Source organism: Drosophila simulans, chromosome 2L (genome assembly GCF_016746395.2).
Source record: "Drosophila simulans strain w501 chromosome 2L, Prin_Dsim_3.1, whole genome shotgun sequence".
In the NCBI taxonomy this organism is placed as follows: Eukaryota; Metazoa; Arthropoda; class Insecta; order Diptera; family Drosophilidae; genus Drosophila; species Drosophila simulans.
In genome coordinates, this window is record NC_052520.2 from 14,192,595 (window position 1) to 14,211,052 (window position 18,458).

The 18,458-nt window shown below is 39.5% G+C and overlaps 2 protein-coding genes across 2 annotated transcripts in view; one reads left to right on the forward strand and one right to left on the reverse strand.

The window, feature by feature from the left end:
* Positions 1-18,458, forward strand: part of LOC6732323 (DNA mismatch repair protein spellchecker 1) — a 66,803-nt gene that overhangs the window by 8,150 nt on the left and 40,195 nt on the right. The gene's annotated exons all lie outside the window — the stretch shown is intronic.
* On the reverse strand, positions 8,736-11,163 carry LOC6732324 (pickpocket protein 28). The gene is made up of 7 exons (XM_002079416.4): positions 10,825-11,163; positions 10,501-10,764; positions 9,874-10,384; positions 9,677-9,816; positions 9,480-9,610; positions 9,180-9,420; positions 8,736-9,107 (listed from the first exon to the last, which is right to left on the reverse strand). The coding sequence occupies exons 1-7, from the start codon at positions 11,094-11,096 to the stop codon at positions 8,846-8,848; spliced, it is 1,821 nt and encodes a 606-aa protein (XP_002079452.1). The 5' UTR covers positions 11,097-11,163; the 3' UTR covers positions 8,736-8,845.

Genomic DNA, 18,458 nt, shown 5'->3' on the forward strand with positions numbered 1-18,458 from the left:
ACAAAATTTGCAGCTTTAAATTATGCCATTAAGCACGGCATGTAACTCATATCGTCAGGCTGCCTGCCTGTTAGCCCGACTGCCTGGTGGCGGCTTGAAACAAGAAAAAGCCGAAGGAGAAACATGTTAACTGCTTTCCTTCGCCCCAGTGTGAGTACACCGGGAGAAAGTAATAGTAGGTCATCATATAAGCCACTTTTCTTTAACATTTTTGATGTTATTTCCTTTGACAACTTAGTAAGTTCAATTGATACTGCTTGATTGCTTTGAAAAGTGAATAGCGTCGATTCACATTTCGCAATAAAGTGTTGCATACTTTAAGGTACAGAACCCATGCATGCCCCATACTATGCCCATTGCATACCCATTTAAAGTACAAATTTATTTATTTCATTACCCCAATTTTCGCCAAGTGCAGTGTGTGTGACCATGCAATGGCGTTTGCATTATACGCTCGTATTTCGCCACATTCAACAACGAGCTACAGAATGACGGGTGGTCATAACTCATGCCCGATGCCCCATTCCGTTCCATTCCGTTCCGTTGCGCCCCAAGTCCCCCGCCCCAAAATTTCCGAATGGGGTCCACCGTCTGAGACCTGGGCAGCAGTTGTTGCAATTACAACTGGACACCACATGCTACAGCTGCCTCCTGTGCCGCTCTGTTCGTGTGTGCGTGTGTGTGTGTTAAATATTGCAATTTATCACGCAAATGCGTTTTTCAATTTTAACATGCCGCCAGGCATCATAAAAACGTTACAAACCCACAATATGAGCCAAGAGCCACGAGCAGTAGAAAAGCGGCATGGGGGTAAGCTGAGCCCACAGATGATGGGGTATCATAGGCTGCACGGAACAAAAATATGTCTGATAAGATCATCTGATAATATTTTATTTCAATTTACACCAATTTACAGAACCTATCAAATTCAATTCGCTCCATAAGTTATGCTAAGTTATGCTATCAATGTACATACTTCACTTTTATATCATACTCATATGCGGTCGGTTTCGGAAAAGCCTTTTATTTGAATGGCCATAACAAGGACTTAGAAAAACCTTTCAATTAGAAATCCTGAAAGTCCTTTTCACTTATGTGTTCGGAAGTTAACCCCCTAGTCCACCTTGCAAATGGCTTTTCCTTTCAAATCAATCAACATTTTTTTCCGTGTGGCAATGAAAGCTGTGGATTACAGGAAATAAAGTGGCTAACACCCGAGCAGGCAAACACCACATATGGAGTCGGGTCCCACCAGGTCGATGATGAGCCTGTAGGAGCTGCTGCCCACCTCATCGATTGAAGCGGACGCAACACGAAATATGAGCAAGAAGAATTTGCTCCCATGGCGATGGTAATTGCAAAGGTGATAATCACTGGGAGAGTTGGGACATCTATGGTCCGAACTATGAAATAAACTAGAGACATAAGGCAACCGACATTTTCGCAAGGAATGTCCACAATCTATTTGATAGAGCGTCCAGTGGGTTAATTAATTACAGCAAGAAAGTACATTTTTAAGTATATTTTTTTATAGTAATAAGACAACACTGTGTATTGTGCTTAAAATGATGGCTGGCAACTCTGCAATCGGCTGTCTCTGCGCAGGAACAGGATACTCGTAATTTAATTACGAGTGACCTGTAGACTTAATTGGTATAAACTAATTCGAAGCACTCTAAGAACCGAACAAAGGATCATCCCCGTCCGCCTGCCAGTTGGCAAATGCACTCAACTCGATATTACCTTACCCACAGTCCAATTAGCTGGGCAACCATGCAGCCAGTGCAGTCATATCCATGTCGGTCCGTTTGGTCCACTCCCGGCATTTGGGAAATGTTAATAAAATGGTCTAGGACATGCCACCATGGCAACGACACAGCGTTGTCAACGATTGCCAATTCGCAACATTCGTTAGCTGGGAGGGATGCCAGAGCCGCAGTCTGAGTAGTTGGCCCGAAGGAATGGAGATAGTGGAGATAGAGATAGCCAAGTTACGACTGCAATCGCAGTCGGATCTAGTTTGTGGCGTGCGTGTTGGCCTTTTTAATCATTGGCTCAAAACGCCGTTGGCCCGAGTTCGTAATGGCGCTTAGTTTATTTGGCATATCAATTTGCATGACATTCGCTTATGACGCTTTCTTGGCTTTTTGCCTGGCGTTCCGCTTTTGTCAGAGATTAATTGCACAGAGATAGCCATTGGGTGGCAAGTTATGAAGAGTAGTTAGTCATAAAGTTATTACAAAACGCACACAGGTGACAGCTACACTGGAAATTAAAAGCGTTACATTCAGTTAGCCTATGAATCATTCATGTGCTAAACGCTAAAAGTTTCCAAAGTCCCAAATATTGACAAAATGGGTGTGTCGTTTATAACTAAATTGCTTATGTGGGCATTTGAATTTTAAATTCGCACTGATGGTAGTATACATCAGCGGCGACTAATGAAGTTTATTATACATTTTTATTACGCTCCTAAAATATTGTATTTTAATGATTTTGTTGCGTTGTTTCTTAGCCTCAATAATCCGAAAGTGGGCGATGAGTTTTATAGTTAAGTAATAAACACATTAGAAGATCAGGGTATATCGTTTTGATAATCTAAGAGCTATAAAAGAATATTTAATTGCAATTTAAAGATTTAATAGAACTTAAAGTGCTTAACTTGTTTATCTATTTGTTTATATTTTGAACATGACTGTGTATATTTAAGTCACTTTTTAAAGGGTATCTAAATGTTTGCATACGATGAACGAACTTCACTCGACTAGTTTATTGAGGCTTTTGTCATTTCATTGGACAAAATTTGAATATTAAATTAACACAATATTTAATGTCAGCGAAAAGCGCACGCATCGTAAAATTGACAAAAATATTTTTATGTGAAATTGTGTGGATTAACCTTTTTTCTTCAGCTTATTTACTTTGCCCATTTCAGCGTTTAAGTTTAAGCATTTTGGTGATAATTTATGGCTAAACAAAACACATTTGTGCGGCGGCATTTTTGTCAAAGTTGCTTTCGGACAAATTGAAATGTATTAATATGAAAAGTTATAAATAATTCATAAACTCTTATGCAATGGTCTCTCCCCAGCAAAAAAAATTCAGTTGAATTTAACGAAAATTGTCACTTTAAACAAGGAATTCATTTGTGCTTTTATTGTTTGCCTCGGGCTATCAATGTTAATATCGAAGTTCGGGCTGTCAAAAGTCATTAATATCCATGGAGAACTATCACAAATTTATTGGTTTATTCGTTTTTTGCTGTATAATTTATGTTAATTGTTTGCAAAATGCAAAGTGACGACGTAGCTCACGAGATGTCAGCACGAAACAATAGATGTATAATTTTATTTAACGATTCTCCGAAGTAAGATTTGCCCTCAGTTCTGATTTCGATTGTCACCTGGAGCCGTCATGCCACTTGGCCAATGTAATTCCCTATTAAGACCATATTTTATTGGCTTAGACCCCATCAAATGGGATGACAGAAGTGCCGACGATACATTTGCCAATGCCATGCAAATCAATAAGGAAGTGGCTAAGACTTAATGGCATAATTTATAGCTCGCCAGCAGCACAATTCGATTTATGATGTCAAGCATATGGGGCTGTGACAATTAAAGCCTTTATAAATTGCCTTGTGTTGCGTCATAATACATTTGTCACCTTCTCAGCCCATGGATATGTAAATGCCATATCTTTGTTTGCCAGCTCATTATGTATTTTTAGTGCCTTCGCTTCGAATTTGTTTACGGCATTAATATTTGTCACTGATTGAGCAGGGAATAAGGTCAAACCAAATATGTCAGAAATGGTGAAGAGTTGAACGTCTTTCGGTCTTATGCTGTCAGCACTACTGTACTAAGTTATTATGAATATATCACAGTGGTTTATGGTGTATTTAATAATAAGTACCATTCAATTAAATGTGCCATCTAAAATATGATTGAATCCCTTTCGAACATGAGATGTTTTATCTAGATACTGAAGTAATAACATTTCTTAAGTGTGCTGTTTGACAACCACTTAGCCTCAATTGGCCAGCTATCGATGTAAAGTTATTTGCATGGCGACTTCAGGCCCGATGGCTATCACCCAACCACCCAAATGGCTATATGCTAATTATGTTGATAACGCCGATAAGGCAAAACGACAACAGTTTAAACTTTACCTGTCGTTTTCTTTGCGCGACTGCTGCTTGAGAATTTTCCCCGGGTCTCTCAACTTATCTGTTGCTGACCATCGGCATATTTAAGTTAATTGCCTTGCATACTCATTTAATGCGGTCATATTAATTAGCTGGTACCTCAATCAGCAGGCATCTGGCCACATTATTGCCGGCTATTGCTGCCTGCAGTTGTTGCCATGCGTCAACGGTTTTATTTATGCACGACTGCAAGAGTTGTGGCTTATAAATGTAGCTGTCAGTTGTCATAATTTATAGAATAACTGTCAGAGCTGTAACACCTCTGCGCACGATTTTTCTCGGAGGCCTTTTGGAAATCTATCGTTCGCAATGCCGCCATAATCATAGCGTCAACGTTTTGATTTATGCGCACAGCTCTCCATTTTGGTTTTTGTCTTTAAATTTTGCCTGCTTCTCTCTATTTTTTCTATATTTTCTGTTTTTTTTCGGTTTATTCTGTTTTTTGTTTTCATCTTTTCGGCTCATGGGAGTGCGATGGAGTCGCACGGCGAGCTGGCCCGCTGGAAATAACAGTTAGTAATGTGGGTAGCTAGGTAGGTCGCCAGATTGGTAGGCTTGGAAGTTTCGCGACAGTTGATTATGATTAAGTGCTGAGCCCCAAGGCAGAGCCAAATAATTTTCAAGATTTGCGCTATACACTCTAAATGATTTCTGCCATGCATTCAGAAAAATAATTATAAGCAGAAAATGGGTACATAAAAATTCACAGAAAGTCAGCTTTTCAGTATGAAGAGCTGTAGATTTATTACATTACGTGCGAATATGGAAACATTTAAATTCTTTAATTTGGTAACAATCTTAAAACTGCACTTTATGTAGCGATGCTCTTTTAAATATTAAAACTGTCATAAATAACAACGTAACTTACAGCCAAGGTGGAATCGCTTTTTGTTCAGCTGAAACGGAAGTTGCATGCAAAATGTGATCCATCAATTGTCTGCAAGATACTCTTAAACAGTTTTTAGCTACATAAGTACATTTAATGCTTATCTGCTCTGAGAGCGAAATAAAAAATCTCGAAAACAAGTTAAATGCATGCATAAATCAATCAATCGCAGCATTTGACAGACAGTCTCGAGTGGCGAGGCGGTCGAGGGTATGAATGACAGACAGACGGTTACGATGTGTAGACTTTGTGTGCAAAGTAGGTAACAAATAATGCATATGCTAATACACATGATACCCTGGATAACTAAACAGATCTTAACTGCTTTGCAAACAAAAAGAAAGTCGAAAATAACTTTAGATACTTTAGATTTAGATACGTATAGTGTTTGATTAGTTTATTGGAAGCAATGTAAACAACAAGCACTCCTCGATAAACTTTAGGTACCGTAATATTAGTATGTATTTGACTATATTTATATATATAGCAAAGTGCAAAAAATATTCATTATGCCTTTGCCTTACCTTTGATTTATACAACTCTCTTCTTACTCGCATTTCCTGGCTGTCTTTCTATTGGCCTCTCTGTCTTTCAACAGCAGCGTTTAGCTGTCAAATTGATTTATTCACCAGTTTGACATATATTAATGGTCGTTGGTGTAAAATAAATGCGCATTAAATTATAAATATGTGAAGCTTATTTTATTCGCATTTTTTGTTAGCAACAATTATGAAAATACTTGAACACAATCGCTAATTTGGAGACCCTTTTGAAAAGCCGTTGATGAGGAATTGTTTAATTGAATCAAAAAGAAATCGCTTTATTGATTGGCATTAAAATACCTTTTATTTCTTTTTAAATAAGTGGGAGTGAATTTAATTCGGTTAAGGAGGTATGGTTGTTTTAACGTGTTGTAATTTGAGATTTAAGTACATTTTGTGCGTATGCCAACCAGTTGTTATGTGAGCACAAAAAATATCAACGAACAACTATTCTTTTGCAAATAAACATAAATCTGTCAGCAAGAAGTGCCATAAAAAATTGTGTCACAATTAATTATGTTTTTTTTTTTATTGTTTTGGTTTGGTCGTGGGTTTTGTGTATATCGTTATTACATTACTCCCATCGATTAATGAAAATTGTTAAATATTTTTATGTTACATTATATAACCCTTTTTTATTATTGGCAGTTGATTGGGTTTGCGATTTTTTTGCTCATAAATAAAGCGGATTTGAAGGCTGAGCCATATATTTTGTTAATTTGAAAATTAAAATTAATGCGATTAATGTGACAAAAGCTTGTTCGGAGTACATTTGAAGTTGTAAATTGAGAGCAAATCCTGTTTTAATTACCGCGATTAAAATTACAAATTTCAGTAAATAATTGAAAACAGAACGCACTCAATAAAAAGTACAAATATATTGAAGGCTAAGGAAAGAAGGCCTGTTTGAAAGCCCTACAAATATTTTCTGCTCATTCAAAAAATAATTTGTTTTATTATGTATTTTGGTGAATAATGCTAGTCGATTGCACCACAATTTGTTGGCCTATTGAGAAATACACAAAAGAGGAAAAGGGGAAATAGAATTTTTGAGACCATTTCATGTTTCGAGACGACAGATCTGAAATGGGCCAAGACGTTGCCATAGCCATTAGCCGCCCACAAATGTAGTGCGGATGAACACGCACGATTAATAAATTAAATTGAAAGACACACAAAGTGTGAGAAGGCGAGAAATACGAATTTTCCAAATGAATTTGTTAAACACTGTCGACTGGCTGCATTATTCTAAGCATGTGCCTTGAAATATGTCGCGACATGATAATAAAAATATTTGTTTTCTCTACACTCCCAGATAGATTTGTAAATTTTTTCGTAGCGATGGTTCGCTTGAGTTGGTTTTATTATACCTGTTACTCGTAGAGTTAAGGGTATACGCGATTCTATAAATTATATACATACATATATTCTTAATAAGGATCACCAACGAATAGGAAGCTATTAAAGAAATTCCGATGTGTCCGTAATGTCCGTAATGTCCGTAGAGACCGTAGTGTCCGTAATGTTCGTAGTATGTGTGTTTTCTAACGATATGCCAAAAACACGTTCAAATGTCTCGTTCGCGCGCTTGCAACATAAGTAACGGGTATCTGATAGTCGAGGAACTCGACCAAAGCGTTTCCTCTTGTTTTTGTTTATTAGCCGCCTGCTAATAAAAATTAATTTGAAAATACTTTTTAAAACGCCTTCGAGTTGGATGGCTGGCTGGCGGGCATAGCTTAAGATTTTTATTTATTTGTTTTTCTAATTTGTATTTTTCGCTTCACATTCATTTCTCTACGTTCTGAGTATGTTGTAGTTTGTGCGATTTATTTATGAGCTCTACGATTGTGTATTGTGTTATTGTATGTATCTTGGTCTGTACGACTCTTTTCGGCGTTCCAATGATATGATTGCTTGATGAAACCCAAAGTGTTTTGTTCCACTTGATTTATGGTTCTGTGGGGGATAATATTTTTATATTCATTTGTCAAAATAATAAGCAATGCTAAATTCCGTAAGGCAATCGTACTTTCATGCTTAAGTCTTCAAATATGAAAATTTCCACAGTATTCTTTAAGTCTTCAAACATAAATTGCTCCAAAACTTGTGAGTTGTTGCGAAAAGCATGGCAATTTATTAGCTAAGACTGCATTTGATTTATGCCAACATAATATTTCTATATGTACTGTTATTTGTTGTTCCTTGGCGACTTCCAATATGAATTTATTTTCGTCACAAGCCATAAACAACTTAAGTTTGAGGGTCATTAACTAAAATCCATCCACTTATTTTAAACACGAACAGCTGTGCCAACAATTTGTCAACCAAGCAGCCCGAAATACGCTTCATAAAATTAATACACGGAATGTTTTTACAATTATCATAAAATATACGAATATGAAACTTTCATAATTCTCAAAAGTAAACAAATTGTGACAGGAATACGAATTTAGAGACTTAACCTATACGCATAATGCAGATTCTTGAGTGACTTTTCTCGAAGGCAAAATATTTGTCTGCGATAAATCTCCATCGTTTCCCCTTCATTTTTTTTCTCGACCGCCACACGACCCAACGAAAAGATCAAAGCCAAATAGCGAACACATTTTTTATTGTCGTGCCTTATTAATAATGCTGAAAATGCTGAAGTTTTTAATACTCTTGCATGATTTGTGGCCAGTGACAAAATCCATTAGATCTGACATTTGGTGCGAACAGATTATGTTTAAATATATACCTTTTCGGGGTCTCGACATCTATGAAATATGGCTGAAAAGGGGTAGAATAAAAAAACCACATGAATTCCATTGGGAGCACATTAAATGCTTTATGTGTTTATGGTTACGCCTTTAAATAGGATATTTAATTAGTTTCAGTGTTTTGCTAGAGCATTGCAATCAATTAATTAGAGCAAATCAATTGCTTTGACCATGTGCTAATCACATGCATTTTTAATTTGTAATCGATTAAATTACCTGGTAAACTGGAAACTCAATTGGTCTCTCAGTACTACAGACTTTCGGAATGTGTCATTGTGAGTGCGAAATATCGTTATGTAGGACAACTTTATTTACCCGTTTAAGTGCTCTGAACTAAACACAGTCAATGTTTTTTATGGCAACTGATTTAATTCAATTGAGTTTGCTTTACACACATAATGGTTGAAGTTTCTTTTAAATAGTATTTTTCTGCCTTTAAGACCACCGACTAGTTCTCAGAGTTTTCCTCTGGTACATCCACTGAGTTCTGCTGTTGTATCTTGTGCTTCCTGCGATCGCGACAGCTGCCGCAGATTCTCATGCAGAAGAAGTAGATTAGCTCCAGGAAACTCAGACACGAGATTCCCATAAACAATCCGCAGATACCGCCGCAGTTGGAAATCAATGTGGATACTCCGAAAAGAATAGTGCGTTTAATGGCCGTAAACTGATGCTCCTTGAAGTAGACGGATAGTCGGGATCCAATGGCGCTGAAAGATGGTTTTGAATTTATAATATTATACATTTATATACAAACAGTGATGTGAGTTAGGCATACTCACTCCGTATGCTCGTATTCTTCGCGGAAGGCTCGAATGGTTTTGGCCACATCGTATTTGGCCCTGGATATCTCGAAATTATATTCCAGCGAAGTGCAGGCTGGCATGCAGTTGCAGGTGATGTCCACACTTTCATCAATACTCTTTGCCATCGTTTGGTTTTGCATCAGGGTGTACAGCTCATCCTGGGCCGATGTGTAACAGTTAATATCCTTGAGGCCACAAACGGGAGTACCAACAGGTTCTATACATAAAATCCGATCAGATTAAGTCAATATATTTAAAATGCCAAAGTTCACTCACTGGGCATCCAGAATTTGGCACAACCGCATTTGGAAACCGTATAGTTGGCCAGACATTCGGTTTGGCAATTGCTCTGGGAATAGGAACGGAAGAATCGCAGCGATCGCTCATCATCGAACAGACATTGGCGTCTAAATAGGGATATATATATGTTTTGTATCGCATAATGTCATCCGTTTTAACACGAAACCACTCACTTTTCGGGTGTAATTTCGTGCAAATTGTCGGTGGACACGACATATGCCGGCAGCACACTGACAAGGACCTCATCGCCATGAGGGACCAGGATATAATTGCCCGTCGTCAGCGGCACACTCTCCGGGGAGTTGAGAAAGACCTGTCAAATTACACATTAGCTGTGCACAGGTCCACACCCAGTTCTAACCACACACACCTTATAGCCCTGTTTGAAACTGCGACAATCGTAGTCGAAATTGTGCTGCAAACCCTGCAAAAAGGCGAAGAACCCATTCTTCACCGATGAGAACACCGTCCTTTGGGGATACGCATTCTGGCCCTGGTCCACGAAGCCAGTGTCCAGTGACCAATTGCCGGTTATGTTGTTCCAGGGCGGCAAATCCACATCGAAGTACTTGTTGAAGTCCACCACATCCGGATCCACATAGCTAATGAACTTCTCGTCGCGATAAATGTCCTTGGGTCGCAGGCCATTGAATTGGTAGCAGATGCCCTCGTCGGTGGCCACAAAGTCGAAGATCTTGTCGCAGAAGTAAAAGCGACCATTCCACTTGCAAAACGGCCCAGTCTCGTTCTTCGATATACTCAAGTCAATCAGAGTTTGGGTTACGTCCACGTTCGGCGGGTTAAGCTGCGATAGCAATGGAGTAAACCGCTGCACCACTTCCGAATCACAGATGTGCATTGCAACCGCCATTCGAGCCAGGCTAGGGATATGGAAAATGATTGGGGTTAAGACTGGTGATTTAACATATCAAAGCTTTTGAGACAAATAAGGATTAAAGGGTATACTCATGATCATGAATATCCTGAAATACTCAACTCCTCATCATCCAAGTCGCTGATATTGCCATTCTGTTTGTACTCCTCCCAAAGTTGTCGCGATACGTTAGTATAGTCAAAGACATTGCGTTCCATTTTAATTTCCGGGCAAATGGTAATTGTGGGAAAAGGTATCTTATGCACTGGGACCAAAGTCTCGTCGAAGCCAAGAATAACCGGGGATTCCTGCCACTTAAGATAGGTGTCCCAGATAAGTGAAACGGCAAAGTAAACGGAAATGCACGTGAAAAAAAGCCAATAAAGTCTGGAAGAAAATAAAGATATATTACAAATTCCTAAAGAGCTCTAGTTTCTAAAAACGCACTTTTCATAGATCGGTCTGTGAACCTCGAAGATGTAGCGTATGCCGTGAATGGTCGTGCTCTTCGCATACTCCAATAGTAATCCTTTGCAGGCTGACAAAGGACTTCCGTATCGAATGCGAGACTTGATGATCACATCACTTGGAACATCACTTAATGCAGCCGATGCAATACTGGCCCGGGTATCGAAGCCGGGAAGGGCCAATAGTTCCGGACCGGGCAGAATGCTGATGCCCGACTTCTTTTCCTCCTCGTCCTCCCTGATCTCGGCCATTGTCCACAGAACAGGACTCGTGGAATTCGACTAAGCTGCGCCACACATGCGGAGTGTCCTTTTATAGCCGACCCACTGCGATGGAACACCTCAAAACTGGGTGCGCTCTCCAGTTCCGGTGGGTCCTTGCCTGGGGACTTCAATTCGCACGCACTCATTTACTTAAGCTTAATTACTGAGCCACATCGCTGGCACTACTTTCATTTACACCATGTACTAATTCTTTATTTAAACTATGGAATAATGTTGTGCCTTTAATACAATGTTCCTAACCTACATCTTCAGATATAAGAACAGATCGCGCTACAGAAGAGTTCCTCGACTAACAGATACCCGTTACTTAGCTACCACCTACACTTACATACAGCTCATAACTCTTCGACGTCATTGAGTTTGTTAACAATCCCTAAGTTTATATTTTAATATGTTTCTAGGAATCAACCGAATGTTTTATCATAAATGTTTACCATTCTTTCTCTAGCGAGTTACGAAGCAACGAATTTTCTAATTACTTATAATTTAATAATGGAGTAATATTGAACATAGTTATGATACACAGAACAGTGCTTTGCTCGCAGATGAACTTCAAAGGTTTACCCCCTTCAGAAATTCTTTCCATCCACCTGGGAATAGGTTGGAATCCTTGCAATTGTAAAAAAGGACCACTTATCAAATCATCTCGTCGCCGACTTACCGATTTTGGAAGTATCATACGAGTAGTTACCGTGATTTTATGCTAAAAAGATTGTCACCCATGGTCGAAATGCCGGCGAACATTACTCTTTTTCCGAATGCTCGACATCGTTTAAACATGTTCCTGGAATCCAGTGGGATACTCTCCTTTTATGCCGGCCTGGTATTGGCATTGCCATTGGTATTGGTGGCGGTATCGTCTGGTGGCATTCGTGCGTGGCTTGATTTTGTCTGCGTGGCAGGGCGATGCACACACCCCACCTCCTGTTGCCAACTCTTGAATGTGGCTCAGTTGTTGGCACTTATTTGGGGACATTGTCATCGATATAAAACGGAAAGCGGGGCTTTTTGCCATGTCCATTGGTCAAGAGGCATCCGTTGCGCATTTTTCGAATATTCCGCCAGCTCTGTGTGGGTTTGGGTATCTGCAGTTTTTCTTTTTATTTTTTTTGGGTGCATTATCAGAGTGTGTGCATCAGCATTTGGATTCGCGTGAAATTCACTCACGACTTGTAATTATTTAATTTTATTGTTTGTTTTGTGGGCAACCGACGCGGCACATCGCCTTGTTTGCCGGAAGGAGAGTGCCTGCCTACTGTTTAACAAGATTTGGGTATCAGATCAATGGGCTAAAGGCCTTTTAAAACTACACTAAATTATTATGTAGATAAGTAGTGTAATGTCCGTGGCGAACAACGCCTACAGTGGGCGTCATACGTAAACTGCCTTTTTTATTTGCGTGCAAATTGTATTCGCATTGGGGCGTGAAATTCTGTTTTTGTGTGGCTCGAATATGGTTATTAGTCATTAGGCTTATAGAGATAATTATTACTGGTAAGTGGTGGGCTTAACATGCCCTTAACTGAATTGATAAATGAACTTAATGAGCGGTAGTTATTGAACACAAATCACAAAGCAATGTTTTGAGCTCACATTTACGTAAGCAAAAAAAAAAAAAACTGGGACAGGTCGGACTTATTCTTGTTTGCATTTCGGTGACGTGGGCGAGAGTAGCTTAAAATCAATAAGATATGACAAAGTAATTTGTGTCCATTTATTTGATTTTAAAATCCACAAGCTCAAGAGCAATTCGGCGTAAATAATTCATATTTTAATGTGTTCATACATAAAGGCAACACTCACAAAATATTAATGTACAGATGGTCTTTGAAATGGCACAAAAATTCAATGGTCTGTCTGCATTTTTAAATATTTTTTGCTTTTGCCTTGAGTGTGTGCATTTGATGGAACTGTAATTAAATTGGCGAGTGCTTCGAAACGTCACGACAGTTTACATATTTTAGCAATTCTATTTGAATAATTCATGCTTTTCCTGTGGGTGGGCGAAAAATTGTCGGAATTACCCTTTGAAGGTCCAATTCGAAGCTGTTGAAGAGCTGTACATTGGTCAACTACTTTTTTTTTTGCCAGCAGAGATATTCATTAAACATTTACAGTGGTCATCAAAATGAAAAAGTAAGAAGTGGAAATAGATTAAATATTGCACACAAAGCGCTGGAATTTTCTATCGAGGTTTAGCAATAAAAATTCATTTGTTACTGTTTTTTTTTAATCTATTTTTCACTATTGGAAAGTGGCGTATATTAGTTTTTTAAGCATTATCAACCAAAAGTTAGTCTTTATTGGCAATATATTAATTAATGCTAAATGATCAGTACTAACAGATTTTAATTCTTTTACAATAGCATCAAAGCGTTTCATTTATTCCCAGATTTTTCGATTGCAGCTATCATAATTAATAATTTGCATAATGCTTTGACTTTTTCAATTCCACTTGTGCCAGTTGACTGGCAATTATATTTGGCGTCATAACACACGTTATGATCTCATCAATTCAGGCTGCCTGCCATCGAGGGCATAACTACGAGCATTCATAACCACCCAGTTTCGCCTTATGTATATCTGCCCCAGTCCACTGGATGGATGGACGACTGTTATTCCCTTGTGGCAAACAAGGACCACTCTGCCAACTTGGACGATTCGCATTTGTTTATAAATTATGAGGCAGGGGCAGAGCTGACTGCAGCTGCTGATGAGTAGAGTTGAGTTGGCTGGAAAGGCAACAGGAAAGGCTGACACGCTGCTCACTCCTCGGCTGCTCGGTCAGTTTTCTGTAATAAATCAAAAGGAGTTTCGCCAGCAAATCCTCTGTCTTGGCCTGGAGTCTGTCTGCTTGATGTCTACCTGTCTGATGATGTGCTGTGCAGTTGCAGTTGCAGTTGCATTTGCAGTTGCAGTCTGTGGCACTTGCGAGCTGGGAAAATTTATGCATGGCTTCACATTTCTTCGAGTTATCATTTGTTACCTAAATTATGCATGTTGAGTTGCAGGTTTTGTTGTGGAATTACTCCAGACGATTAGCCGACCCAAGGCTAAATGTTCACTGGGATGGCTGTTGATGTCAGCTCGCAAAATTACAAGTTTTGCGCCCATTCCACATTGCCAAGTGCATTCAAATTAATGCCCATGTTCGTATGCGATAATGCAAATCGAATATATTATAACTTGGGCTCGACTAAACAAAATTTCAATTATGAAAACTGACCAAACAAGACATTTATTGTATTATCCCTTCGGGAATCCTTGGCACATTTGTTGCGATAACGTTCGGTAGCTGCAAAAATCATGGAATATAATTAAATGTATAATTTAGTAAGCGATTCTATCCCCAAGCGCAACCACAACAAATTGTTTACAAATGGCCCACGTTTAATGTAAATTGTTGCTCACATTAGCTGCCACAGATTTTCGCTCATGATTATCCTAATTAAAAGCGTAATTTTCCACCGCATCTGCTCTTTTTCCCGTATATGTGCAAATATATGTACATTTATTGCTTTGGCACCATAAGTTTGGTAATAAATGTTTGCGTTTAGCTTAAAAACTTTTGCGTTAAAGTTGTGCAGTAGCTGGAAATGCTGTTTAATTATTGAAATTTTTATTCTAGCGAATATACAATTATTGTTTATTTAAAAGTATAATTATATTGCTGTTTGGCTTTTGTTTCTCTTTGTTAGGAGATACATTTAAATACTCTAAGGTTGAACAACACTAGTTGACCTGCGGAAACATTGTTATACTTTTTAACTGGCAACAACAGTGGCCAATATCCAGTGCAACCGTGTGCAATTTATTAACCTGACAATCCTAAGTCATTGCCATGACGTTTATGGCCGGCACACAGGGCAGAATATGGGAATTAAAATCAACTAGTACTTAGTTAGATGCGATGTCGGGTCGTATAAACAAGTGCACAACTATATGGCTTTAAATGACTGTGTCAACGATATTTATCATGGGCTTACATTGTCATTAATAATGCCGCCAACTTGGGCGAGAGAATTGTGATTCGCCGCTGGAGTAGGAGGAGAAGTGCGGTGCACAAATTGCAATTTCTATGCAAATTTATAACAAATAATTACTGACAGCCATATTTCATTAGTAATTGCAGGCACTGCACACGGCGCTCGCACTCTCTCTCTCCATCGCGAATCACTAACTTGCAGTGTTGGGTATTTCAAAGATAAATTCGCAAAGGCAAGTCAAGTGAACTCGCCTCGTAACAGGCCACTTCGCACAGTGAGGCAATTAAGCTGATGACGTTGATAAAAATCAACAGCAGTCAAGCTGCCATAGCCCATAATTTATGGCCACCAAGCGGTCGAGTATCGGGGCAGTAGGGAAATTATCTACATATGAATATGTGGCGACACATTATTAAAAGGTTGAGAGTCTGTCGTATAACATGTCTCATATATGCACGTTTATGTGCCCGTATATCCGCCAGTGATCTGGCCGGATGACATACGATCGTTAACAAGTGCGATCAACTTTGTAACTATCTATCAACAATGATAGTCGTGCTAAAATAAAACTTAGTTAAATAGCAACGCTGCATTTGCCGATCGATTCGATTCTGGCCTTGTGCTTGATTTGGCCTAGTCTTTAACCGTTAATAAGTGGGCTTGGCTTGATTTATTCACTATAGGTAGATATACAAAGCTCATTTACATATGTAAATTATTATCTCATAACACGTTGTCAATTACTTAAGGTGATATTTGTGGCATGTTCAAAATTTGTGTTGCAATGGGCATTTTTAGTAGTTTGTAATAGTTTGCAAAAAGCGATGGGACTTATGGACTTATTTAAGTAAGCTAAATGTACAATATGTACATTAAAAGTATCCGATTTGCATTCAGAATCATTTCAGAGAAAGCATTTGCATTTGAATGCCAAGGAATGACTTGCCGTCAATCAACGCCTTCAAAATACAATACAAAACTAATTAGTGAACAATTTGATTTGATTGACTGACAGTTAGAATATTAAAATACAGCACGATCGAGAAATATTATTCGAATTTCTTTCGACAATCGCGCGTGCTAAGTGGTGGCTATAAAATCGTGGCATATATTCGCGGTGAACGCGAACAGAAATTAACATGCAACACGACAGCAGCCGCTGACAGCAGTCGCGATGGTGTGGCAAGGATGGGGCAGGAAGATGGCCGGAGTAGGGATCTGCGACAGAGTACGTGAAGTGTCAAGCTGCCAGCGAAAATTCCCGACAAGATTGCACAACAGCAGCATTGTGCTCATATTTAAAATGGCCAACGATGTTGACCAACGCCACAATGGACTCGGCCCGGTTGGCATGGGATGGCAATTGGCCATCGACGTCAGACCGCCAGATATAAAGTATTTCGTGCTTTGTGGCTCTCCACAGATTCTACACTGATCAAAAAGCTTCCAAGAATCGAATAAGATAATAATTGATATGAACTCTTTATTCTTTGGTTCTGTGTTTATCCGGAAATATTCTTAGTTGTAATAGGATACTATAGGAAGTACTTAAGCAGCTCCTTGAATGAGCTTCTTAGCTTATGGTTTCTTCTATTGGCTAGTGTTTTTTTTCAGTGCAGTGGCTCCCAGAAGGCCTGTCAAATGCATCGGTTTCATGGCGGTCCCCAGGTACCAGTCGAAGTCCCGGTTGCAGACGTTGCGTGAGCACCATGGCTGCAACTTCAACACCTTCGAAAAGGGGCATCATCATTACCATCATCATCGATAAAATGCATTTGCAAGCGCATTGCATACAAACTGTTTGCTAAATTTATTTATATGTAATGTTCTCGGTCATGCATATTTAATGTTCACGCATTTTTCCCTGTTCTTCCGCGGCGTAAAAGAACCCGAAGACCAAAAGATAAAATGCAGTTGCCATTGACTTTGGCGACCTCAAACCAGGGAGCTCCTCCAACTCCATCCCAACCAGCTTGGCAGACAAGTAGCTGCTGTTCTCTCTGCTCCTCTGGTATCTGCATTTGGGCTTCTGGTTTGCTGGCCAGAACGGTTAGCTGTTTTCGCCTTGTTCCTCTCGTGTAGCGGTTGTCAGCCATCAAACTGGCCAACATCGACTTCTGATTCAGATTTGGTGTTACTTCGGCGGAGCTTTGGTGCTTAGGCATGGCTAATGGGATTGTTAGTGTGGATTATAGCGTAAATAAAAGGATACTAAAAACTAGGAAGATATCACCATCATCTATATGAATGGGTAAATTTATAGGAAAGCCTTGTGCTACCAAGTCCTACTTGTGCCTTTAGATATGTATCTTACTTATGATTTATATATAATTTGCATTATGCATTCTCCACTTCCAAAGCCTGTTTTCTGTTGTTGCCTTCTTTTCCAATGTGACTTTTACTTCGAATGTCTTAATGCTCAGGAGTTAAACGCCCGCATCCCTTATCCACCGAATACGAGTAGTGTATAGGAAAGTGTTCCCGGTGCTCATAAATCAAAGTGACATGACCAACTCTCGGCATTAATATTTCAACACCACAAATGCGGCGTCAATTCGCACATGTGGAGATGGGGCATGGAACTGAAGGAGACGACGTGACAGGGACAACATGCACAACGATGTCTGCAAAATTGTGTGCATAATAAATAAATATGAAAGGCCTTCATCATCATGAAACTCCTAGCCCCACACACCCAAACCAGATCGAGAGTCGATTCCAAAGTGCAGCTCACTCTGGCCATCAAATCAAATCAAGACAAGCGTTCAAACATGCAACATGAGCAGCAACCCCGACCAACACCAGACCAACAGAGACACGCTCGACTAATTATGGAAATGTCATCAGACGTTGATAGTTCCCCCCTGTGAGGTCTGGTCTCTGGTCTAACTGGCCAAAATGGAAAAATGCACACATTTAGTGCGCGCAATTTGCCTGCAATGCCTCAACACATGCGACAATTTTTAAGCAGCACTTGCACGGCAATTTATTAAACTCGTGCGACTCACTCCTTCGTTGCTTTCATTCTTGTTTTGTGGAAGAAATTAAAATTTTCGAGCTCGATTCGGCGGCAGTGGGGAATTGGGGGATTGGGGACTCAAGGAGTCGGGTGGAGGTGACGACAGACACTGGTTAAGACAGCCAGCGACGCCTCTCTGAAGTGACAAAAGTTCAGATCGTGGGTGGCAAAGTCAGACAAGACGGTGGCGTTGCCTCCATGCACAATGATATATGGTTTTGTCGGCTGTCATTTGGTTTTGAAAATTATTGTTGTGGCCTGCACTTGGGGTTTGGGTGTCTTTTGTTTATACTCTTCACTGACTCTGGGCAAGAGCCACTGCAC